Here is a 26,724-nt window from a genome sequence, read left to right as displayed (position 1 = left end):
GCAATCTTCCCTGAGTTAGAATAGAGCTGTTGGATTTTGATTTTGAGGCCTTCTGGTCCTTGTCAGTGGTGCTGGATTGAGCTTGGGGGATCCTTTTGAGGGTCTGTCCGACCTCGGGGGGGGGGGGGCAACACTCAATGGATCAAGTCCCTCCCCCCATTTCCCCCCACCTCTCCGGAATTTTCAGTAGAGGTGTTTCAGCTGTAAGCCTTGCCACCAATATCGGCTTATTGAAAAAAAAAAGAAAAGTCCTGAGGCAGTGTCAGTCTGAAGGGAAGCCTTCAATTGACCTTAATTGTATTTAATTGCTTACCGGCACTTTGGTTTTCAGCTTAGTAGCGTTTTTTGCAATTAGTAGCGTTTTTCGCAATGAGCATTTTTAAAGGGAAAAAGTGCTCATTGTGTTCCACCATAAGGTCGATGCGGCCTGTGTTCGTGGTGCGCCGGCTGCCGCGAAAGGGAATTCTCATTGGCTTCGGATGCTGGCGAGCAGGGTTCCCATTCATGAGTGCTTTGCGTGCTGCCCACACAGGGATTTCCCCAGCTGCTTGATCGTCGGGGAAATAAGGTTTCCCTTAACGCCGATAGTGCTGGGGAGTCCCTTACCGCTGCTGCCGGCTTGCCTACTTTAGTGACTGGGGCGGTTCAGGCCTCTTTGCTGCTGCAGGCCTCGGGGGAGGTTTTTTTTGTGCCGGTTTTGGTGGAAAGCTCCTCCATTTTGTCTACAGCCTCAGGTGATCTTCCCCCTGATTTGGAAAGACAGGGGCAGATTTCTGCTGGGTCTCCTTCTTTGACAGTGAGTCCTTCTGTGCCGCTAGGGGTTTTTTCCCCAGATTTTTTGTTAGCCTTGTGCAAGACTTATCTTCACGCTGCAGGGGGTCCTATTTTCTCCCCGGGGGTCTCAAGTTTTTTGGGAGTGTTTTTTGTCCTCCATGTCCAGCCCCGTTCGGCCCCCCTCAGCACTGATTCCAACCCAGTTCCCCCAAGCTTTGTCTAAGCTTTTTGGATGACGCACTCTGGCAACTTGCACCATGATAAGCACTTGAAAGGCACAAGAAAGTTCACCACTGCCAAGTCAGTAATTTAAAGCATGGCTGCCAGCGCCATTCTCAAGCATTTTGGATTACCCTGCTGAATTCAAAAGGATCACATTGAAACCCCAAGCAGCGAAACGGATTATCCTTGTCGGATGAGTTGGACAGCTGAACTCCCACGTGACAGCCCTGAGAAGTGCTGGAAGTTGGCGTTTGTTTTCAGGAGCACTGGATGGTCGCGCCTCAACAGGAACAGATAAGTCCTTGCTTTAAATTACTGACTTGGCAGTGGTGAACTTTCTTGTGCCTTTCAAGTGCTTATCCTGGTTCAAGTTGCCTGTGTGAGTCATCTGAAAAGCTTTATTTTTGAACAGATTTGAAGCAACAGCAACAATGGCTTATTGAGCCCTGTGGCAGAATAGGAGTGGAGGTTTTTTTTCCAAAACCCATGAAGCTGAACTGAGGTTTTTTTCTCCACTCCTACTTCTATTCTGGTTGGTTTTTTCCTTTCAGATGAATAGGCACCTGCTGGGAGCACTGTCTGCATGTAGGTCTTGGAGCAGGCCAATTTTTTGATTTATAGTGATTTCAGTTACCCCAACATTGACTGGTTAAATGTTACATTGGGGAGTGCTAGGGAGGTAAAATTCGTAGATGTCATAAAGGACTGCTTCTTGGAGCAACAGGTCCAGGAACTGATGAGGAGGAGCTATTTTAGATTTGGTCCTTAATGGAATGGAAGGCATAGTACAGAAGTTAACTGTGTTGGGTCCACTGGGAAACAGTGATCATAACGTGAAGAAATTAGAGCTGATACCGGGAGTAACATCGCAAAAGAAATCTACTGTAGAGGCATTTAATTTTCAAAAGGGTGACTATGATAAAATGAGGAAAATGGGTGAAAAGAAGCTAAAAGGATCAGTTGCAAAGGTTAGGACTATAAACCAGGCGTGAATGTTATTTAAAAATACCATCATGAAAGCCCTAACCAGATGTATTCCACGTATCAGCCAAGTTGGAAAGAAGAGGAAATGAGAGCTGGCGTGATTAAATGGTGAAGTGAAAGAGGCTATTAGAACCAAAAAATCATCCTTTAAAGAATGGAAAAAGGATCCAAATGAAGAAATAAGAGACACAAGCACTGGCAAGTTAGGTGCAAAGTATTGATAAAGAAAGCTAAGAAAGAATATGAAAAGAAACTTGCCAAACTCAACAATTTTTTAGGTACATCAGAAGCAGAAAACCTGTGAGGGAATCTGTGGGGACTGTTCAATGATCAAGGAGCAAAAGGGATGCTCAGGGAGGATAAGGCCAAAGCGGTGAGACTGAATGAATTCTTTGCTTCGGCCTTTGCGGAAGAAGATGTAAGAGATCTATCTGAACTGGAAATGGTTTTCAAGGGTGATGATGCGGAGGAACTGAAAGAAATCGCGGTGAATCTGAAAAATGTATTAAACCAAATTGATAAGTTAAAAAGTGATAAATTATCTGGACTAGACGGTATGATTCCCAGGGTACTAAAAGAACTCAAACATGAAATTGCTGACCTGCTGTTAGTGATCTGTAACCTGCTGCTAAAATCGTCTGTAGTACTTGAAGATTGGAGAGTAGCCAATGTTACGCTGATTATTTGGGCGTACATAAAAAAACAGTGAGAAAATTAAGAATAGTACAAAATACAGCTGTCCGCCTGATATTTGGATTGAAGAAAAGCAACCATGTTAGTCCCTACTCTAGACTGCTGCACTGGTTGCCAATGGAGGCGCGAATAATGTTTAAATTTTCTTGCATTTGTTTCAAGTTGGTTTGGGGACTAGCTCCTACCTATCTTCTACCCAAAAATCACTGGTTGTAAATACAAGTCCTTTTTGGATAGGTCTTTTATGTTTCAAGCAAGTGAACAGCAATCTTGGCTAGGTAACTACATCAATAATGCCAGGCTGACCTATGGCGCCTTTCGGAAAGAAATAAAAATTGTACTGTTTGACAGATTTATCTCCTAAACAGAAGTCACACTAAACTTAATAATTTTATTCTGTCTATCTTTTGAGTAATATGTTGTACTTCCACTACTTGCATTTTGTAATTTGCTGACTGCCCAGCTCTCTTCAGTGTGAACCGCCTAGAAGTTGTCAAATTATGGCGGTATAGAAGAACAAAGTTATTATTATTATTATTTTTTTTATTTATAGCCTTTCAAATTTAATCAAGCATACATAACTTGAAAAAGATCAGAAACAAACAAACAAAAATAAATCACCTAATTATACAATCATATGTAATGAAAACATTAACTAATATTTAGACCACAATTACAGAGATCAAGAAAGGAAATTTTCACAATTGGAAATACAATTCTATACTAGAGTAATGGCAATAGGTAACTCAAGCTACAGCTGGATGGTAGGTCATTTATCACTGGACTGAGATTCCAACCTTTCTTTTGGTCCAATAAAATCTAAAAGCTGTTTGGGCTCAAAGAAAAGAAAATTCTTACTCTGATAGGTAATATAACATTTTGCTGGAAATTTAACCAAAAAAGTAGCCCCAAGAGCTAGGACTCTTGGCCTCAGGGCCAATAATTCCTTCCTTCGCTTCTGAGCCAAATCTGGAAAAATTCTAACATTAGAGCCCAAACACTTATCATTAATATGTCAGAAATACAAACGAAGAATATATTCCCTATCACTTTCCAAAGCCAATGTCGACAACAAAGTAGTTCTGTCGGTTATCACCTCAAGGAACCTTTCTAGAAATGAAGACAAGTTCATGTCCAAATTTTCTTTCGGATCTTTAACAGCTATAGATTCCCCTTGAGGTTTCTTTATAGTCAGATAGTAAGCCCTCACAATTGGAGATAAATATTATTATTATTATTATTTAAAAGGGTTCCAGGGGAGATCCGGAAAATTACAGACTGGTAAGCCTGACTTCAGTGTTGGGCAAAATGGTGGAAACAATTTTTTTTTTTAATAAATATTTTTTATTCTTTTTTTAAATTCTTACATCAAGTGAAATACATGTAATACATTCAATTATGAAAAAACACTTGAAATTATTATTAAATGTTCTTACAATGTGAATTAAATAAACCCTTTATCAGAATTTTATATCATATTAATATTACAATAGTTTTCCCTCCCTACCCCTTCTATATGTTCTATACATGTGTTATTATATCTGATCAGTAGAATAATTTGTCAATGGTCCCCATATTTTATTAAATTTTTTAATATAACCTTGTTGTAATGCCAATACTTTTTCCATTTTATATATATGACAAATTGAATTCCACCAAAAAGTGTAATTCAATTTAGTGTAATCCTTCCAGTTCTGAGTAATTTGTTGTATGGCGACCCCTGTTAAAATTAATAAAAGTTTATTATTATTAGCTGAAATCGGACTTTGTGTTCTCATTGCTGTTCCAAATAATATTGTATCATATGATAGTCCAACATGATTTTCTAATAAATTATTAATTTGGGGCCAAATTAATTTCCAAAAGGAATTAATGCAGGGACAAAAGAATAGTAAATGGTCCAATGTCCCCACTTCTATCCTACAATGCCAGCATCTATTAGATCTATTACTATCTAATTTTTGTAATCTCGTAGGGGTCCATAAAACTCTATGTAATAAAAACAACCATGTTTGACTCATAGATGCTGATCTTGTAGTATGTATTCTCCAGGACCAAAATTTTTGCCATTGAGATGGAAAAATTATCTGTCCTATCTCAATATTCCAAATATCCCTAAGTCCTGATCTCTTTTTTTTGTTTAAAAATTTGTTTATTTTCTTATACCATTTTGCGGCTTGGTGTCCTAGAAAATCCGCTTGAAAACAAAGGATTGGTAAACTATATTGAGTGTTAAGATTCTTCCATTCAGGGAACCCTTCCTGAATGGCCTGCTTCAATTGCATCCATTTAAAATATTGTGTTTTTTCTAATCCAAATTTTTGTTGCAATTGTGAAAAACTAAGCAGTGATCCATTTACTATTACATCTTTTAAAGTACGTATACCTGCTTTTATCCATTGTTTCCATACTATTTTAAATCCACCAATTTTGATCCTGGAGTTTACCCAAATAGATTGATTTAAAGATTTAGCCAATGGATCTGTTGATAAATTGCTTATAAATCTTAATGTTTTCCATGTATCTATTAGAATTCTATGATCTTTATATCTCCTAGGTATTGTTATACTAATGAAATGTTCTGGATGTAAAGGGAACATGAGGCGCCATTCTAAATATAACCAGTCGGGTACATTTTCCATGAAATCTGGGAGGATCCAATACATTCCCTGTCTTAAAATATAGGCTTGATGGTACCTATAGAAATTTGGAAAATTTACCCCTCCTTCCTTAATTGTTTTTTGTAATGATGCTAAAGCGATTCTTGGTCTTTTCCCAAACCAAACAAATTTTGTTAGTATACTGTTTAATTTTTTATAAAATGACCTCTGAAAAAATATTGGAATCATACTCATTTGATAACAACCACAGGTAAAATCATCATTTTAATTGTTTGGATTCTTCCCCACCAAGAAAGATGTAAAGGATTCCATTGCTCGCACATTTCTGTTATTTTCTTTAATAAAAGTTTTTCATTCTCTTTAACTGTGTCATCAATTGTATTTTTTATAAGAATACCTAAATATTTTAGTCCTTCCTCTTTCCATTTAAATGAATATGAATCAAATAATCCTTTGGTGCAATGGATATTAATTGGAAGAACTTCAGATTTTTCCCAATTGATTTTATATCCAGAAAACTTTCCAAACTTTTCTATTAAATTAAGTAGATGTGGAATGGTGTCTTCTGGTTCTCTTAAATATAATAATTTAAATTTTTTTTTCTTAGAGGTGCATCAGCTGTAAACATTGCCACAGTTCAGGCAAGGCATACAGCTTTGAGAGCTGTGGGGTCTGCTCATTTGCTAGTTAAAGTTGTACTTGGGGGGGTAAGGCTGAATGCTGTTTGGGCGGGGGGTGCCAGTTCACGTTGGGGGGGCGATGCTGGTTCTCGGGGGGGGGGGTGGAGCAGCGCCGCTGGCCATGGGGGTGGGTGGGAACATATCAAGCGAGTTTCCCTTACTTCCTATGGGGAAACTCGCTTTGATATACGAGTAATTTGGTTTACAAGCATGTTTCTGGAACGAATTATGCTCGTAAACCAAGGTTCCACTGTACTTTTTTCTTTTCCTGATAAAGATTTGACTGTGAAACTAAACTCTGTTGAGTATAAGCTACCTGGACCTGTATGTTTATCACCAGAACTGAGTTAATATGATCTTGTCTATTTGAAGATCTACCTATACTTATGTGCATATAATAATAATAAAAAAAGACTCACAAAATTTACTTAGTACCACAAAGAAAAGCATGTTAAAGGGAGGTTTTATGACCAGTGATGGCTCTTGAGGAAATAAGGCAAGATAAGCTCTGAAGCCTGTTTCCCTTGAGCTCTTGAGGTCCTTTTCCTTCCCAAGCAAAAATAATTAAAGAAAAAAATAATACAATTAATCAGTTTATAGGCTGAAGATAATAATAATAAGCAGGCCATGTTTCCATAATTTGAAGCATTTTATATGTTGCATCTGATGTTTCTTCTTTTCAGAGGGGATTCCTTCACTCAGTGGAAATCCAGCACCTTTTACTAGAAGATTGGGTTATCTCTCTGCTAAGTAAGTTGCATGTATGTGTGTGCATTTGTGTAGAGATGGAAAGTCCACTTTGGCAAAGGTAGGCCAAATGCTTAAGAGAATCCTAAGTCTGTTAGCTCATTTCCTGGTGACTCGTGTTGGACAAGCTTTCATGTTGATAAGGACCTGTTGCTTTCTCTCTTCTCATGGACAGTGAGCAGATCCGCCTCCTTCAGCAGCCTCAGCTCAGAGTCCCTGAGTCCGAACAGCAGACCATTCAGACCATGATCAATGCCAACAAGAAATGGCTTGAGAATTTCAAAAATGATCCCAAAGTGTATCCTTTGCATTAGTTGTTTTATCCCAGGACAAGCAGGCATGATATTCTCACATGTGGGTGACGTCATCTACGGAGCCCCGATGCGGAAGCATTTTCAAGCAAACTTGATTGAAGATTTAAGTTTGCTCTGCTGCTCCACGCATGCGTGCCTTCCTGCTCCACTAGGGGGTGCATCCCCTCGTGGTCTCCAGTTCAAAATTTTCCGCGAGCCTAGAAGACGTGTTTTTCAGGCTCTGCCCCATCTGCCTTCTAGCACCGTGATTTTTTCTTGTTTTTTCACGATTAAGTCGCTGTGCGCGAATTCCTTACCTTTTTACTTGATCCCTGCTTCGTTTTCAACGACCCGGAGGCTTCCGGGTCCCCGTGGCCGCGTGGCTAATCGAGCCGCGGCTACTTTCGATTTAATGTCCCGGCCTTTGACCGGCTTTAAAAAGTGCACCCGGTGCGAGCGGCTTCTTTCTCTCACAGATCCGCATCGCCGGTGCATCCTCTGTCTGGGGGCGGCTCATCCAACCGACTCCTGCCCACAGTGCGCTATTTTCCAAAACCGGGCCCTCCGCCGAAGAAAAGCCCGCATGGCGGATCTCTTCACCCCGGACCAACCCTCCACCTCGGCCTAGAGGTCGGCCCCGGCCTCAGCCCCGGCCTTGACCTCGGCCCCGGAAACCTCGGCATCGCCTCGAGACTCAACCCCGAAGTCCTCGGGACAACAAAAAGCCTCGGCTCCGGGTAAGTCCCCTCTTCCCTCTTCAGGTTCTGTAACAGCGAAGAAGCCAGCCTCGGGGACAACGGCGACGCATGGCGGAAGCCCCATGCTTACAGCCCCGTCTAAGCCCTCCAAGCCTTCGGGCCGTGCCTCCACCACACGGGAATACTCTAATACGAGGTCGCCCCCGGTGGAGCGCACCGAGGCAGTGGACATGCCTTCGATGCTGTCCGTGCCCGTCTTCCAGGACCTACTCCGAGCGATGATCACGTCGGAGCTGTCCGCTGCAATGGCCCAGTTTCAATCGGCCTCGACCTCGAATGTGCCAGACCAGCCTGAGCCTCACACCGAACAACCTCGAGGAAAGGTGCGCAATCCTCGCCGCATCCCATCCTCCTCGGACTCCTCGCCGAGACGCCCGAGACGTTCCCCCTCTGCAGACCGCAGAGGGGCAAAACGTCGGGCTAGAACTACAGAAACCTCGAACCGCCGTACCTCCAAGAGGGCACGAGGTTCACCAACTCTACGAGGCCGCTCTCCCACACCTCGTACGGGACCACTAAGGGTGGCTGAGTTATCACTCTCCAACCCGCGCATCCTCCGAACTCCCCCTCAGATGCATTCTCCGAGGGAGTCCGGATGAGGTCACCAATCCGACATCGATCGGTACCCCTAACCCCGACATCGTCTCCGAGGGGCTCCTCGAGACGCCGAAGATCGACAACCCCGGAACACTCTCACAGTGCTTCCCCAGTCTCGGAGCATGGATCAGAGCACGAACCTCGATACTCGAGGGAAGCCTCCTTATCCTTCTCCACCCGACAAAGGTCTCGTTCCCCGACCCCGCACGGGGCCCCGGGGACATCTCGCCCATCCTTCACTCGCTTTGTCCAAGACATGGGCCACGCATTGGACTTAGACCTCCAGTCCGACTCCAGATACTCTAAGGAGTACCTGGCGGAGCTGGATATGCCATCACTGCCCAGAGAGTCCCTTCGCTTACCACCTAACCCGGTACTCCAACAGGCCTTCTTCAGGAACCTGGAGACCCCCTACATGGTCACGGCCGTACCCTCCAAAATGGAGGCCAAGTACCGCACAGTACCTTACCCGGGATTCGAGCAACCACAGCTCTCCCACCAATCGCTGCTAGTGGAATCCTCCTTGAAAAAGGCTCACCCGTCCCGGGTCTCAGCAGCGGTCCCCCCAGGCCGAGAAGGCCGTACCCTGGACAAGTTCGGCAGGAGACTATACCAAAACGCAATGATGGCCTCTAGGGTGCAAAGCTACACTTTCACCTTCACATCATACTTCAAACACCTCATTGGACAATTGAGAGCCTTTGAGACTGATCTACCGGCCTCCCGGCAGGGAACGTTCGGCCTGCTTTTAGAGTCCCTCTCCAACCTGCGACTTCATCTATTCCACGCGGCCTACGATGGCTTCGAACTCTCCTCCAGAGAAGCAGCCTTCGCTATCGCCATGCGCCGACTAGCTTGGCTGCGCCTGGTCGACATGGACCCCAACTTACAGGACCGGTTGGCTAACCTCCCCTGCGTGGGAAAGGAATTGTTCGATGACACTATCGAGGCGACAAAACGCCTCTCCGAACATGAACGCTCGTTTACCTCCCTTGTCCGGCAAAAGCCCAAACCGCCAGCGCCCAGGCCATACAGGGCCCCTCCGCGCCGCTACCCACAAAAGTCATAGAAACATAGAAACGTAGAAATTGACGGCAGAAAAGGGCTACAGCCCATCGAGTCTGCCCATACCAATGACCCACCCCCTGACTCCTACTCTCTCAGAGATCCCACATGAATATCCCATTTTCTCTTGAAATCTAACACGCTGCTGGCCTCAATCACCCTCTGAGGTCCACCCCTGCTTTCTCGCGGCCCCCACCCAGACGTCCGCAAGCCCACCACAGGGCCATGCCCAAGTCTCAACCGCCCGCGACCACCAAACCATCCCCGTCCTTTTTTTTTTTTTTTTTTTTTTTTTTTTTTTGAAATTTAATATTTTATTGAGCAAAATGATAACAATACACAGGCAGCATGCCAACAATTCAAGTATAATGCCCATAAGAATCAACATAATCCCCCCCACCCCCCACCGAGTGAAACAATATAAATCAGAAACCTTAGGAAAATGAAAATACAAGTGGCAACAGCTCAAAGAAGACCCCGCCAAAGGCCATAACGAGACCACTGGCGATGAAACGTGCCACAGGAATCATTATTTAAAGCAGTCAATTTAGACATCAGGTAGATTTGGTCTATTTTATGTAACAATTCAGTACGAGAAGGCAGCGTGTCGCGCTTCCAGTACGCAGCCACAGTAAGTCTAGCTGCCGTTGCAACTAGGGCCACAAAGTGATTCTGATCTACATCCAAGCTCCCCAACGGAAAGTTAAGTAAAAATATTTCCATATGCAATAGAATGGGTAGATGTAGTACATCAGTAAGCAGTCGTTGAACCATCTTCCAAAAGGGTACAATCTTAACACAATCCCACCAGATATGTCCAAAGGTGCCCAAACACCCACATTTACGCCAGCAGTGGCCATCTCCACAGTGATAAAATCGGTGTATCTTTTCTGGTGTAAGATACCACTGAAATAACATCTTATAGCCCTGTTCAACTAAGGGGGATGCTAAGGAAACTCTTAACAATGTATTATAAAGGGAGTCCCATTGCTGAAATTCAAAAGCCTTCCCCAGCAAGAGTTCCCAACGATGTTCATATGTGCGGGCTTGTGGCCTAGTGTATAGAAGTGCCCTATAAAGTCGTGAGATAAGGCCCACCCCAGATCCCATCCTAAACACTTGAAGGAAAGCAGAGTCTGCCCCCTCCCACTCAGGGATCACCCTCCTCACCATAAAATCTCGAAGCTGGATATAGGCAAAAAAATCTGTCGAGGGGAGGTCATATATAGATTGTAAGGCAGCAAAGGGTATCAGTTGTCCACCCACTATCAGCTGACCCAGGACCCGAAGTCCCTCCATCTCCCAACGCCTAAAAATCACAGTATCTCTAGCAGGCAAAAAATCAGGGGCAAATCTAATGGGAGTGGCATAGAAATAACGCTGTCGTGGAAACCAAGCTCGTCGAACCCGGCTCCAGGCCAGCAGAGTACATGTCATCCCATAAGACGTTCCAGTCTGCTGATCCCGAAGGATATCCAGAGACAGCCAAGGCAGCGCCGCTAAAGGGTAGGTAGGTTGTAGAGCCTGTTCCAGAGAAACCCAGCGCTGGGAGGGATATGCCCAATGAAACAGCCCTTGCAGTTGGGATGCAAAATAATATGTAGAGAAATCAGGGACTCCCATTCCCCCGTGTAACCTGTCCCAGTACATACGTTCCCTCCTTACCCTAGGGGATTTACGAGTCCAAATATAAGCAAAGGCCCGTCGTTGTAGCCTAAGCAGAAAACGCTTAGGAATTGAGAGAGGTAGGCAGGAGAACAAATACAGAAAGCGAGGCAGCACATTCATACGCAAAGCACTAATCCTACCCATCCAAGACAATCGCAATCCCTCCCATCGATCTAAATCCGCAAACACAGTTCGTAACAACGGAGGGTAATTCAATTCAAAAAGGTCAGAAAGTTTGCGGGAAACGCGTACACCGAGGTATTTGATAGATTTAGCCGCCCATCGAAATGAAAATGTTGCACGTAGATCCGTTACTAGCGAGTCCGGGAGGGAAATATTAAGCAACTCAGATTTGTCAATATTAATTTTAAAGCCAGCCACCGTACCAAATTCAGTCAGAACACGAAGCACCTCCGTTAAGGAATGGTGCGGTTGGGTCAAGGTAAATAAAATATCATCAGCGTACAATAAGATCTTATGTTCTTCATCACCCACCGCAATCCCTCGAATATCAGCATTCGCACGTATAGCTGCTGCTAAAGGTTCCATGACCAATGCGAAAATCAACGGTGACAGAGGGCACCCTTGCCTAGTTCCTCTACGAATCAAAAAATTGGCAGTATATCTTCCATTAACCCTCAAACAAGCCTCCGGTGCAGCATATAATAAAGTCACCCAATGCAGAAAGGCACCCGATAGTCCCATCTTCTTCAAAGCTGCTAACATGAACGGCCAGTAAACCCTATCAAAGGCTTTTTCAGCGTCTACTGATAACAAGACAGCCGGAACAGAGTGTTGATGGGCTACTCCAATAAGATCTAACACCCTTCGTATATTATCACCGGGTTGCCTCCCTGAAATAAAACCACATTGATCATTATGGACTAGGAAAGGCAAAAAACGTTGCAAGCGGACTGCCAAAATACGGGTAAACAGCTTATAATCAACTCCTAACAGCGAGATAGGGCGGTAAGACCCACAGAGGAGGGGATCTCTCCCAGGTTTAAGAAGAAGAGAGACCGCTGCTTGACGAAATGAGTACGGTAAACAATCCCCCTCCAAAAAAGAATTAAACAATCGAGTCAAAGGAGCAACTATAAGGGCTTCCATTTTCTTGTAAAACAAGGGCGAAAAACCATCAACACCCGGTGCTTTGGAAGCAGCTAGATGATGTATAGCTGCCACCACCTCAGCAGGCTGAATAGGGGAAGATAGCCACTCCGCATCCACCTCCGCCAAACAAGGCAAGGTGACATTAGACAGAAAAGCATCTATCTCCCCCTTTGTGATTTCAATTTCCGGAGTGTACAGAGTCTGGTAAAAGGACAAAAAAGCCCGGTGAATAGCCCCATCATCCGCACATAGCTGTCCCGATTCAGTACGAATACGAGTAATGGAATGGCGTGCCTGAGATTGTTTAATCTGTGTAGCTAACAAGCGACCCGCCTTACCACCCCATTCAAAAAATCGCTGTTGACGCCTCTGTAGGGCCCAGGCCATGCCCTCTAGGTCAAGTTCTTGTAAATCCCTCCGACACTCCGTCAGGGCTACCCCCCCAGCCTTCGATGGGGCTCTCTTATGAGCAGTCTCCAGGCGTCGAAGGAGGGACAGCAACTTCAATCTACGAGCCACTCGACATTGGTTGCGATATGACCCTCTTGAAATACAACAACCCCGAAGGGTGGCCTTAAAACTTTCCCACAGAGTGTCAACACTAATGTCATCCACATCATTAAAGAGAAAAAATTCCTTGACATCAGACTCTAGTAGAACCAAGGTAGCGGGGTCTTTCAACAGAGAGTCGTTCATACGCCACAAACAACGACCTTCTTTAACCTGTCCGACCTGTAACTCCAGGGACAGGGGGGCATGATCTGACCATACCCGGGGCTCAATACTAGAGGTTAAAACTCGAGGCAGAGCAAATCGAGGCAGCAACCACATATCAATTCTAGTATAGGAATCATGTTTCGAGGAGTAGAAGGTATAATCTCGCGTGTCAGGGTGTAAGAAACGCCACACATCTATCAAATCCTGCCTACGCAAGAAGCGCAGAAAGATCTTTCTATCGCCTCTAGCATAGCGGATGGATGAATTGGAATTATCCTCCTGAGGGTAGCAAGTAAGATTAAAGTCTCCACCTACAAGGAGAGTACCTTCAACATGATCTAACAACACTTGTTCCAACAGTGTGAAGAAGGCCCCCTGCCCAACGTTTGGGGCATAGACATTCAGTAGACTATATAATATACCATCCAACTCAGCTTTGACCATTATATAGCGGCCCTCGACATCCCGCACTACCTCTCTCAATACCACCTGGACACGTTTATGGATTAAAATACCCACCCCCTGGGTCTTTTTTCTGACCTTATTTGAAGAAAGGTAAACATGTGGGTAGTTATGGTGTGTAAGCAATTTCTCATAATGAGATAGAAAATGAGTCTCCTGAATAAATCCAATAGCACTATTCAGACGGCTCAGTTCCTTAAATAATAAGCGCCGCTTTTGCGGTGAATTCAGACCATGTACATTATAAGACAGCAAAGTAAGCTTATCCATTTATATCAGAGAAGAGAAAGCACTGCGTCGCCAAATCTATGCCAAGTCCCGAAGCAAGCAAACCTAATAACCCCTGCAAGTGCAACCTTAAGAAAAACAATAGATAAACATTCTCCCATACCACCATACAAAGAAACACTCGGTCACAACCCTTCCCCTCCCTTCCACCCCCCCCACCCCCCAACCCCCCAACATCACCCCACATGGTCCAGCTACCAAGGCACCTGGCAACCACGGTACAGGAAGTGTAGAGCAACAGTTCACAAATGGACCCCCAGAACCAGCCCTGTAGTAATAACCTTCGCGACTGAGGCCGCTCTGTAAAGGAAAAAGAAAAAGAAAATGTACATAGCAGAACTGTTCAGGAACACAGCACTCAAATACTACAGGTCAATGGGATGAGGACGTGGCCGCTTCCAGAGGGCGACGGGCAGCAGCCGACCGGACTACTCGCTGCCATCCTAGTCCTCGTCCCGATTTGGGCACGGGAGACCTCTGAGGCAGAGGAGCCATCTCCGAAGCTGTCATCAAACCTGCTTCCACCATACGAGACTGAACATCAGCCACAGAAATTGCAGTGTAGTTCTTGCCGGCATGCGTAAAAGCCAATCCAATAGGATAAATCCACCTATATCGAACACTGCGCTCCTGGAGTATACGGGTACAGTCTCTATACATGCGACGGCGGGCCAGGGTTGCTGGGGCCACATCAGGATAAACATCAATATCCGCCTCCTCCCATTTAACGGTTCCCCCAGAGCGTCTCACCGCCCTGAGCACATGTTCCTTATCCATATAGCGATGGAAACAAGCCACAACATCTCGGGGGCGGTTCATATCACGAGGGCCAGGGATGCGGTGTGCCCTATCCAGCAATGGCTTACCCACCTCCACAGGCAAGCCAGCAGTCTCCAGTGCCTGTATGCATATATGATCAATCACCTCCATACAGCGAGGGTCAGATACAGTGTCAGGGACGCCCCGAAAGCGAAGGTTGCAGCGTCTGGAGCGATTCTCCAGGTCCTCCAGCTTTAGGGTGCTCACATCTGCTTTTTCCTCCAGTGCTGCAATCTTATTTTTCAGCTGTGTTAATTCAGTGCCATGTGCTTCCACTGCTACTTCCGTCTCCCCCACCCGACTCCCGAGGTCACCCACCTCTCTTTTCAGCTCAGCAACTACAGTATGGATATCAGCCCGAACTGCAGAAATCTCAGTTTTTAATTCCTGGAACCAGCCTCGCATCTCCATCTGCAGATTCGGCAGTGTTGCATCACCAGGTGAGCCCTCCGCAGCCGCGCCCGGATCGGGCGCCATTTTAGGGCCAGTTTTAGGAGGCCCATTCGGGATCGGGGAGGAGAACGTTTTAATGTCCGTTTGTTTTTTTCGCGTCGCCATCGAGATTTAGCCACGCAGCTTCACAGACAGGCAGAAGAAGGCAGATAGTGCAGGCACGCGAAATCGCGCGAATATCGCCGAAATTAGCCCGGGGGTCCGCGGAGCTATCGCTCTAGGCTGCCATCAGCCACGATGACGTCACTTCCTCCCATCCCCGTCCTTTTGACGGGACACGCGGAAGGGGGCGGGCCCCCTCCGCCATAGTTCCAGGCCGCCTCCCCATCGGAGGTCGACTCAAAGCCTTTTACCCTCGCTGGGAACAACTCACGTCAGACGCATGGGTCCTTGGCGTGATCTCATCAGGGTACTCTCTCAACTTTTGGGCCATTCCCCCGGACAACCCCCCAAGGAATTGCCCTCCCAACCGGACTCAGCTACCTCTACTCCTCTCCGAAGCTCGAGACCTGCTTCGCCTGAGAGCAGTGGAGAAGGTCCCCCCCGACCAACGGGGGAAGGGCTTCTACTCCCGTTACTTCCTGGTACCGAAAAAAAAACGGGAGACCTACGCCCAATACTAGACTTGAGACGCCTCAACAAATTCCTGGTACGGGAAAAGTTTCGGATGCTCTCACTACCAACACTCTACCCCCTGATCGACGAGGGCGACTGGCTCTGCTCCCTCGATCTCAAGGAGGCGTACACACATGTCCCAGTGCACCCCGCTCACCGCAAGTTTTTGCGTTTCCAAGTAGGGGACTGGCACCTACAATACCGAGTCCTCCCCTTCGGACTAGCATCATCACCTCGGGACTTCACCAAGTGCCTCGTGGAGTGTTCGAACGGTGGGGGACGCCTCAAATAGACCTGTTCGCGTCCCCTCACAATCACAAGCTGCCTCTCTTCTGCTCCCGGATATACTCCCCGGACCGGCTCGAGGCCGACGCCTTCCTCCTCGATTGGGAGGGAAGGTTCCTGTACGCGTTCCCGCCGTTTCCTCTGATACTGCGGACGCTTGTCCACCTGAAAACAGTACAAGCCACCCTGATCCTGATTGCCCCTCGCTGGCCACGCCAGCCGTGGTTTTCCCTTCTACTTCAACTCAGTGTCAGAGATCCACTGCCTCTGCCTCTGTTTCCCTCTCTACTGTCACAGGGTCAGGGTTCACTGTTACATCCCAATCTTCAATCTCTTCATCTGAATGCTTGGTTTCTCTCCCCCTGACTGCTCTCCCCGTGTCTCAATCAGTCAAGGAGATATTGGAGGCCTCTAGAAAAACCTCGACGAGAACCTGCTACTCCCAGAAGTGGACCAGATTCTCAACCTGGTGCTCCTCCCACAGCCAGGACCCGGTGTCGGTCCCCGTCCCCCTGGTCCTTGACTATCTACTTCAACTATCTCATTCCGGCCTAAAGACCAACTCCATTCGAGTACACCTCAGTGCGATTGCGGCCTTTCATCAGCCCCTGGAAGGGAAAGCCCTCTCGCTCCATCCCTTAGTCACTCGCTTCATGAAGGGTCTGCTGAACGTCCACCCCCCTCTCAAACCTCCCCCGGTGGTTTGGGACCTTAACGTGGTTCTGGCTCAACTAATGAAACCTCCATTTGAGCCCCTAGACAAATGCCATCCAAAATTCCTCACTTGGAAGGTAATTTTCCTACTCGCGCTCACGTCCGCACGGCGGGTTAGTGAGCTACAAGCTCTGGTAGCGGACCCACCCTTCACGGTATTCCATCACGACAAGGTGGTACTCCGCACCCATCCAAAGTTCCTACCTAAAGTAGTGTCTGATTTCCATCTCAATCAGTCCATTGCCTTACCTGTGTTTTTTCCCAAGCCCCACTCTCACCCCGGAGAAGTGGCGCTCCACACTCTTGACTGCAAAAGAGCGTTGGCCTTTTACCTCCAACGCACTCAGCCACACCGGAAAGTCCCACAACTGTTTTTGTCCTTCGACCCAAACCGGTTAGGTCACCCAGTTTCCAAACGCACCTTGTCCAACTGGTTGGCCGATTGCATCTCCTTTTGCTACGCTCAGGCTGGTCTCGCGCTGCATGGTCGAGTAACGGGACACAAAGTCCGAGCGATGGCAGCCTCCGTAGCCTTCCTCAGGTCCACACCTATTGAGGAAATCTGCAAGGCTGCCACGTGGTCTTCGGTTCATACGTTCACCTCCCACTACTGTCTGGACTCCCTGTCCAGAAGCGATGGCCGGTTCGGCCAATCGGTGTTGCGAAATCTATTTGCTTAAATTGCCAACTTCCCTCCATCCCTCTTCAGTAAGCTTGGAGGTCACCCACATGTGAGAATATCATGCCTGCTTGTCCTGGGATAAAGCACAGTTACTTACCGTAACAGGTGTTATCCAGGGACAGCAGGCATATATTCTCACAACCCACCCACCTCCCCGAGGTTGGCTTCTTGGCTAGTTAAGTGAACTGGAGACCACGAGGGGATGCACCCCCTAGTGGAGCAGGAAGGCACGCATGCGTGGAGCAGCAGAGCAAACTTAAATCTTCAATCAAGTTTGCTTGAAAATGCTTCCGCATCGGGGCTCCGTAGATGACGTCACCCACATGTGAGAATATATGCCTGCTGTCCCTGGATAACACCTGTTACGGTAAGTAACTGTGCTTTTTAGCTTGCAGGCTCTTAGAGATGAGGTGTAGTTTTGAATAACAAAATCCTATATGGATAGGAGCCATTTAAAGCAACTCAGCCCATTTTAGCTATTCTATAGGACAGGTTCTGTATTTTGTAATGCCAAGAGTAGTAGTATCAGGATTGTGTATGTAGGCTGTGAGCTTTAAAGTTTTAAATAATAATTGCCTAGAGAAGATTACATGACAAACCAACACCATTTCTTTAGAGTCCCTCCAGACCGGCACAGAATGGATGATTTATGTTCCTTTGCCAGCAGATGGAGACTGAGAACACATTGACCTTTGGCTGTAGTGCAAGTGGGCTGTGCAGTCCCATTTACAACTGGGCTGTTCTCAGTCTCCAGCAGGTGGAGGTAGAAAGCCTGTGCAGTCTTTCATTTAGTTAGTTAGGGCCTTTTGGATCTGATTAGTGGCATTTTTGGCCCTTTGTTCTGGTCCGAATAGAGCGTGGACCCTTTTGGGGGTCTGTCCAACCTCAGAGTTGCCACACTCGACTGGTTGAGTCCTTCCCCCATTTTCCCCCACCTCCCTAAATTTTTTTTTCTTAGAGGTGCATCAGCTGTAAACATTGCCACAGTTCAGGCAAGACATACAGTTTTGAGAGCTGTGGGGTCTGCTCTTTTGCTAGTTAAAGTTGTACTCGGGAGGGATAAAAACCATCCTCAGGCAGTGCTGGTCTGAAGGGAAGCTTTAATTGATTTTTATTGTTAACCAGCAGTTTTCTTTTGCCTTATAGCAATTCGCAATAAGGGGGGAGAGTGTGGCGCAGTGGTTAAAGCTACAGCCTCAGCACCCTGAGGTTGTGGGTTCAAACCCACGCTGCTCCTTGTGACCCTGGACAAATCACTTAATCTCCCCATTGCCCCAGGTACATTAGATAGATTGTGAGCCCGCCAGGACAGACAGGGAAAACTGCTTGAGTACCTGAATAAATGCATGTAAAACAGTTCTGAGCTCCCCTGGGAGAACGGTATAGAAAATGGAATAAATAAATGAGCACTTTAAAGGGTTTAAAAAAGTGCTCATTGTGTGTCAGCATGTGCATGAAGTGCTCTGGCCATTGTGAGGGGGAATCCTCACCGGCTTCAGGTGCCAGCGATCAGGGTTCCCCTTCGTGTGTGCACCGCTCATCAGCTGTAGGCAGTGGGGAAGCCCGGGCTTCTTCTACCGCCCACAAAGGGATTTCCCCAGCTGCTGACGGTTAGGGAAATAAGGTTTCCTTTACTGCCGATAGTGCTGGGGATTCCCTTATCCCTACAGCAGCTGCTGTCTACTTTAGTGGCTGGGTCTTTTCAGGCTTCTGCCACTATAGGCCTCGAGAGAGATTTTTTCAGCAGGCTTTTTGTCAGTTTTGGTGGGAAGGTCCGCCATTTTGCCTGTGGCCTCAGATGAAGACCAAGATGATATAAGTAGTATAGGTACCTTAGAATCATTATAGGAGGACACATGATAGGGTCATGATTATTTGTAGAGCACCAGATTGTAAATTGTTTTTCCATTGCAATAAGGAAGGTATGCTGAACCATAGGGTTATCCATCTGTGCTTGAAAGCATACTGGAGAAGATGTCAATAATAGCTTTTCAACTCCTCCTTCTCTTTGATCTCTGCTGCCCCCTTCAGTTCTTCCTGCTGCAGGTGAGCATGAAGGTATCTTTCTGAACTACTTTGTTTATTTCTTTATTGTTTTGCAGTATTTTTTGGGGTTTCGACTAGTTTGCAGATTTTTTATGTGGTATTGAAGATCCCGGTTCAAAGGGACTGTTCTGCCTGCTCGGAGAGGAGCAGACATTTGTCTGCAGCTGGCAGATGTATCCCTCAGGGACCTGTATAGCCAGCCTGCTGAAGATTTGTGAAGCTCAGGGTCCTGGACTCTCTGCACTTGCTCTCTTCTTTGACTTGGCCAGGAGCTTGAGAACAGGCTGTTGGGCATCAATAGCATTCCTTTGGAGCACTCAGGGTGCGGTTGCAACTTCACCTTCCCCCCCTCCCCTTTCCATATCATACCTCGCTGTGTGTGTGAGGGTGGGTGAGGGTGGGTGGTAGAGAATCAAGCGTTGACTAAGGTCCAACTGGCAGCCCGAAGATCTCGGTGTGGGAGCTGACTGATGACTTGAGTCAGAGAACCTTCCCAGATCCTGCTACACTTTAAGGGAAATTAAGCACCACCATTTCCCCAGCACATAGTCTGTGAGTTCAGGCTATGACAGCCTATGATGAAAATTAAGGAGGTCTTGAAAAATGTATTTGTTTCCGCAGTTAGTTCTTTGTCCCCCTCTCCTAAAATCCTGAAGCGTTTGGAAGCCCTGAAGCGTTTGGAAGCTGTTTTGTTTTTTTTTTTGTGCCAAAACACTTTGCCAGACACTCTGCCAAAACGTTGTGCCAGACATCTTGGATTTCATGATTGTTTTCTAAGTTCTCCAACTTCTCCAAAACCACCAGTTTTGCCTTGAAGCTGACAGGGATGGAGTCTTCAGACCCTAATACCCCTATTTCATGTCTTCTTTATGTTGGATGGGCAGCAGAAGAACGCCCTTGTGCCATGTGACACAGGATGGAGGGGTGGGAACTTCAGGCTTAGCCCCTCCGCAGTCTTCTAGAGCTGGAAAAAGGCAAAGGGTCCTGTGGGGGAGGGGTGTGTGTGTGTCTGCTGGTGAGCGGACCAGTGTGCAGGCCTCCCTGGATGCTCAGAGCACTTCTTCCCTGAGAGTGGAGGCTATTCTGGACTCTGATGGTCCATTGGACATGGATTCAGAGGACGAGGGGTCAGATTTAAGCCCTTTATTGTCCTAAAGTGAGGCTTCCTTGGCGGGAGAGGCAGCCTCATATGGAGCACCAGGAGGCGATATCGACCATAGACCATGTTCACTGACACTTAAGTCCTCGGCATTGCTGGATATCATTACTGTATCCCTTCAAGAATTAATGATAGACCCTCCACAAACCCCATAAGAACATAAGAATAGCCTTACTGGGTCAGACCAGTGGTCCATCAAGCCCAGTAGCCTGTTCTCATGGTGGTCAATCCAGGTCACTAGTACCTGACAAAAACCCAGAGTAGCAACATTCCATGCTAACGATCCAGGGCAAGCAGTGACTCCCTTTATGTCTTTCTCAATAACAAGACTGTGTACTTTTCCTCTAGGAAATTGTCCAAACCTTTCTTAAAACCATCCTCCCTGTGTTCTCTGAGCGGGGTCTGGTCTCAATCCATGTCTTTTCTGTGGCACCAGGACATGAGGATCCTAGTCACAGAGCCCTGGGAGACCCCTGAAGGCTAGCTAAAACCATGATTAAACTGTATCCCATAGATGAGGATTTCAACAAATGTTTGCTCTGCCAAAAGTGGATTCCCTGGTAGCTCAGGTTACCAAACACACTTCCCTGTCAAGTGATGGAGGTATAGATTTAAAGAATCTGCAAGACCACAGAGTGGATATGGTTCTCAAGAGGCAGTTTTAAACTCTAGCCTTGGGGATTAAGGCTTCAGCTACAGCCTCTTTCGTGGCACGCATCTGCCATTCCAGGCTATAAAATCAGAACCAGGTGGAGACTGAACTCCTGGTCCTGTGTAACTCAGAGATCCATTTCTGGACTGGCTTGGCATTATCTGGATAGCTTAAAATTCAAACAGGACAATGTGAAGTGTACATCAATGTGACCAAAAAGATAAACTTCACATACCTATCATGAATTATAATGCTCAAATTCATGGTGTTAAAAAAAAAAAAAAAAAAGGGGGGAAAAACTCAGAATGTTAAGGTGCTTTAAAATATCCTAAAAGCACCCTAGTGTTCTGAGTATCCCCCCCCCCCACACCTTTTTTTTTTTAACACCTTAAATGTGAACATTATCATTAATGATTGGTATGTGAAGTTTATCTCTTTGGTCTCATTGATAATCTGGATAGTGCCAGGGTGTTCTGCAGACATTTTAAACAGTATTTTCTAAATAATACCACTGAAAATTTGTATGTGACCTCAGTCAGTAGCGGTTCATAGACAACTCGGCGAAAGACAAAGGCGCGCGCCGACAACTGAGCGCAAGACGGAGGCGCGCGCCGAAGAAAATTACAGTTTTTAGGGGCTCTGACGGGGGTTTTTGTTGGGGAGCCCCCCCAGTTTACTTAATAGAGATCGCGCCGGCGTTGTGGGGGGTTGTAACCCTCCACATTTTACTGTAAACTTAACTTTTTCCCTAAAAACAGGGAAAAAGTGAAGTTTCAGTAAAATGTGGGGGGTTACAACCCCCCACAATGCGGCGCGATCTCTATTAAGTAAAGTGAAGGGGTTCCCCCCCACGCGCCCCCCCCCGTCAGAGCCATAAAAACTGTAATTTTCTGCGGCGCGCGCCTCAATTGTCTGCGCGCGCCTTTGTCCCGGTGCGCTTTTGACCTGACACCGTCAGTAGCATTTACCTAGGTAGCAGCATCTGCTACCCAGATAAGTGCCTCTGTATATTGGGCTGAATACTTTTTGTGAAACTTGAGATTTTTGGTTGAAGGATGCTGCCTTAGTTCAGATTAGGGTTTTTCATCCTTTAGATGCTTTATTGTACTCCCTTATTCAAGGTTGGATCAGACCAGTTGCCCATCAAAGTCTGTTTCAGTGGCCAATCCAAGTCACTGGAAGTATCCAGCAGATTCTAAAAGGGGGGAGGGGGATATTCATTCCCTGCTGCCCACTCTTAGAGGGCAGCTTTTAGTGGCTAGTGGACTTCTCCTGCAACCATTTGAAATTCACCAATAATGAATTTGAGCAACAAATTCCGCAGCTTAAATATGCATTGATGGAAAGAATAATTCTTATGCGTTGTACTATATGATAGGAAATAGCTATTTACCTTATTCATTTATTTTATATCATTCTTGCTTTCATAAACCTCTGCTGTCCAAGCTGAAAGAAAACTTTACTTGGGGACCCCTTAAAAAGCAGACAACAAAATGATGACTTGTTAAATTATAGTTCTAGTGAACGACACCCACTGCCTACCGTCTTTCCAATTAATTCCTAAAAAGGATCCTAATGTTCCGTACACTGCTCATGCTAAATTTGTACAGCCATTTCGAGCAAGATCCTTGATTGTGTTCAGGGAGGGGTCATTTTGATTGCATTTGGCACTTCCAATGATTTCAAAATGTTAGCAGCTATGATTTTGAGTGCATTTCATGACTAGTTTTGAAGAATTAAAAACAAAAAAGATATTTCTCTTTTTACTTTCCACTGAAGCAGCAGCACTTCTATTTCATTATACCTCAGCCTCTAGTTTTCCTTCACCTCCTTGTCAGCCCTTTGTATACCAGGACTGCAGCACCCTCTCCTAGCTCTGGCTTGCTACAGTTGGGCCTGGATGAAAACAACCAGATTAAAGTATATCACTACTAAAGAACAGAAAGAAGCGTCCCGGCACCTATATGAAAGCCATATATATTTAGTGTCTTCTTGCAGATCATTATAGAGGAGCCATTCTCCACCTCTGTTTGCCTTAGTGTGGCACTAAAGGTGCTCAGCAGTGCACCAGCTTGAAACAAAAGGCATCACATGATGCAGAGGACTGGGGAGTCTGCAAAGCCTGGGGAATATCCCCCTCCTCAAGTCAAACAGGAAACTGCATCTGAATGTGTTCCATTTGTTAATGGATGCGTCAAATTGCCCTTTCTGGACTATGAACATGGAGCAGCTGGTGGCCATTCCAATGCCAACAAATATTCAGTATGCCCCTGCAGCAGATTGTTGAGTTGAAAATGAGATGAATCTATGTGCATTTATATATATATCTATATAGATATGTATTTTTTTCCAATAATAAGAGCCCAATATAATGTGGGAATCTTTGCAGTCTGTGGGCTGTGAATGCTAGGTGCTAAAGATAAGAACAGTTCATTATTTCCCATCAGAAAGGAACTTCAGATTTTTTTTTTTATACAGCAAATATTTTTTGAGCACAAAATTAATTTTTTACAAAAAAATGTTTGTACTTGGAAAAGATAGACTGTATCTATGGACCATGTTTTGACTTCACAAGGATATCGAGAGACTCTGCTTAGAGGACCACTATCGCCAGTCCTAAAGAAAAGCATGATTATCTTCACCCAGGAACAGCACAGTAAGTGAGAATGCACATAGCCCTCTCTGCTTTGTTCTGACCCAGAGCAGGGCTCAGCTGGTTTCTGCCTGCCTTTGTAATCTGAGAAAAATGTCAAAATTGCAAAACATTTAAGACCTTGTGCAAACTGACATGTTTGTATACAAATGAAACCTGTACAATCATTGTTCTCTATGGCACAGGCCTATGTTTATTTTAGTACTAATGAAGAGACAACTGTTCTTGACAACAGTGCTTGGTAAAGTGATGGGGGCTTGTTCCCCAGTGAACAAAGGCTTATGGTCTTAGTGGTCTTACTCTATTATTTCATTGTTGCCTTAGATATGACATGGGCTGCATGGGCTTGACCCCCAGGGTTAAAAAATGCCAGACCATGGCATTGACACTGTAGAATTTTGTTCATGTGAAGAGTTAAATCCCAATATCTGTCTTCCACTGGAAGACATTCTTTAGTGGTCCCTTAAAAGTGAACTTTTAAACTCAAGCACTCATACAAAGGTCAATAGGAGGGAAATAAAGTCAAAATTTAAAGATTTGCTACTAAGCAATAATAGAACAAAATGAATTCCACTCATTTCCTGATGAATCATTGTCAACTAATTTTATAATTTATACTGAATTGGATCAAAAGAAGAGAGAATAATTTTACTGCATCTTGAGTTAAAAAGATTGTTAAGCACATTGCTTCTGATGGAAGGTAAACACCATATAGATCAAAGCATATCCTGAAGAAATACAACTTATATACTGACTGGTTAAATGAAGATTAGCATAGGAGTTGAACTGAAGCAGTGAAGTAAGTACCGTATTTTCACTCATATACCGCGCACCCGTGTAAAACGCGCACACGGGTATAGCGCGCGGGAAACTGTAATTTATGTAAATAAATTTTTATATACCGCACACACCCATATACCGCGCATGCCGCCCCGACTCTCCCGTCGCCGCCCGACTCTCCTTTCGCCCGCCTCGACTCTCCTCTGGCCAGCCCGACTCTCCTTTCGCCCGCCCCGACTCTCCTCTGGCAGCCCCGACTCTCCTTTCGCCCGCCCCGACTCTCCTCTGGCCAGCCCGACTCTCCTTTCGTCCGCCCCGACTCTCCTCTCCCCCTTGAAGTCCTGTCCCCACCCTGAAAGCCTGATACCCCCCCCAGCATCCGATTCACCCCCCTGCAGAACCGCTCGCACCCCCACCCCGAAGGACCGCTCGCACCCCCACAACCTCCCCACCCCCCCATCATGTAGAAGCTGCCTACCGTTGTCCTGCTGCTTCCTCTGCCGGCGGTCCTGCCCCTTCTTTGAGCCCTGCATCTACGCTGCTTCCTCTTCCGGCGGTCCCGCCCTTTCTCTGACATCAGAGAAAGGGCGGGACCGCCGGAAGAGGAAGTAGTGTAGACGCAGGGCTCAGAGAAGGGGCAGGACCGCCGGCAGAGGAAGCAGCAGGACAACGGTAGGCAGCTTCTACATGATGGGGGGGAGGCTGTGGGGGTGCGAGCGGTCCTTTGGGGTGGGGGGGTGGGTGCGTGTTCGAGCGCGAGCGGTCCTTCAGGGTGAATCGGACATTGGGAAAGGGGGGAACTATGTAAAAAAAAAAATGGGATAACGCGCTCACGAATATAAAATCGTGTATAACGCGCGTGTTATATGCGTGAAAATACGGTAGTAAAGATAGCATGTTGCAGATGTCACAGTAGAGGACCAGAAATCAAGCTGTAGCGCAGATCAGCACAATTTATCTTCAGTTTTGGTTACTTGCTCTGTTTACACTTTATTCTTGTCAGTAACAGACTTTTAACATATTGTACTAGTTATCAACAGTGGGTGCTTTCTAATTAAGCTTAGATTTGGTCAGTTTACTGGTCAACTCACATTAAGGGCTTGATTTTATAATGGGATACCTATGTGAGGAGATAAGAGATTATTTTATAAAGACAACATAGGTACCTCAGCAAATGTTGATGCATAATTTGTATGTTCTAAATCTAAAACATATATTTCAATTCTGTCTCTGCTCAAATTGTGACCCCCAGGAAAAAACATTTATTGGCCATAATAACATTTTTAGTAGAATTAATGATGGGAAAACAGCAATTCTGTTAATCTTCAGTTTGCTCAAGATTAATCTTGGGAGCTAATAATCAAAGTGATTAACCGACCAGAAATGGCTCTTAACTGGATAGCCATTGCTGAAAATATCCAATTAATGGCCAACATGAAACTGGTTATTCTGAAGGTATTCCGAGCAGGGCTGTGGAGTCAGAGTTGGTGGAGGTATATACTCTTTCAGAGTGAGAGGGCATGGGATGAAGTTAAGATAAGATAGACTCAAGAGTAATCTAAGGATATACTTTTAACAGAAAGGGTGGCTATTCATGGAATAGTCTTCCAGTAAAGGTGGTGGAGCCAAATACTGTGTCTGAATTCAAGAAGTGTGGGAAAGGCATGTGGAATCTCTTAGGGAGAGGAAGAGATAGTGGATGCTGCGGATGGACAGACTGGATGGGTCTTTTGGCCTTTATCTGCCGTCATTTTTCTGTAACCTTAAAGTTCTATGACCTCATAAGCAAGTGTTAAGAGCCTTAACCTATGTAAAGTTCTATGACCTCACAATACAGGTGTTAAGAGACTTAGGGCTCCTTTTACAAAGGTGCTTTAGGGCCTTAACGCGCAGAATAGCGCGCACTAGCCGCTACCACCTCCTCTTGAGCAGGTGGTAGTTTTTCGGGTAGCGCGCGCTAATCCGGTGCGTGCACTTGAAACGCGAGCGCACCTTTGTAAAAGGAGCCCTTAGCCTATAGGGAGAGGAGGAGATAGTGGATGCTGCAGATGGGCAGATTGGATGGGCCATTTGATCTTTATTTGCCATCATGTTTCTATGGAAGCAATTTTGAGTGAAGTCAGGGTGGGTAAAAATGTACTGACTCCAGCTTCAAAACAAACGTTTACATTATAATGTATATTA

At 45.9% G+C, this 26,724-nt stretch overlaps 1 protein-coding gene across 4 annotated transcripts in view; it reads left to right on the top strand.

Moving 5' to 3' along the window:
* CEP164 (centrosomal protein 164) overlaps positions 1-24,679 on the top strand; it is a 161,404-nt gene extending 136,725 nt beyond the window's left edge. For 3 of the 4 annotated variants that reach the window (XM_033917306.1, XM_033917309.1, XM_033917307.1), the window contains 4 exons: positions 6,658-6,724; positions 6,897-7,019; positions 10,246-10,315; positions 22,946-24,679. In XM_033917306.1, the coding sequence (XP_033773197.1) occupies positions 6,658-6,724; positions 6,897-7,019; positions 10,246-10,315; positions 22,946-22,981 (296 nt within the window). In that variant the 3' untranslated portion in view covers positions 22,982-24,679. The remainder of the gene's footprint in view (positions 1-6,657; positions 6,725-6,896; positions 7,020-10,245; positions 10,316-22,945) is intronic. The other variant, XM_033917308.1, reaches the window with a different exon arrangement.
* Positions 24,680-26,724: the final 2,045 nt, after the last annotated feature.

Source organism: Geotrypetes seraphini, chromosome 13 (genome assembly GCF_902459505.1).
Source record: "Geotrypetes seraphini chromosome 13, aGeoSer1.1, whole genome shotgun sequence".
Classification (NCBI taxonomy): Eukaryota; Metazoa; Chordata; class Amphibia; order Gymnophiona; family Dermophiidae; genus Geotrypetes; species Geotrypetes seraphini.
This window is presented reverse-complemented; position numbering and strand designations above follow the sequence as displayed.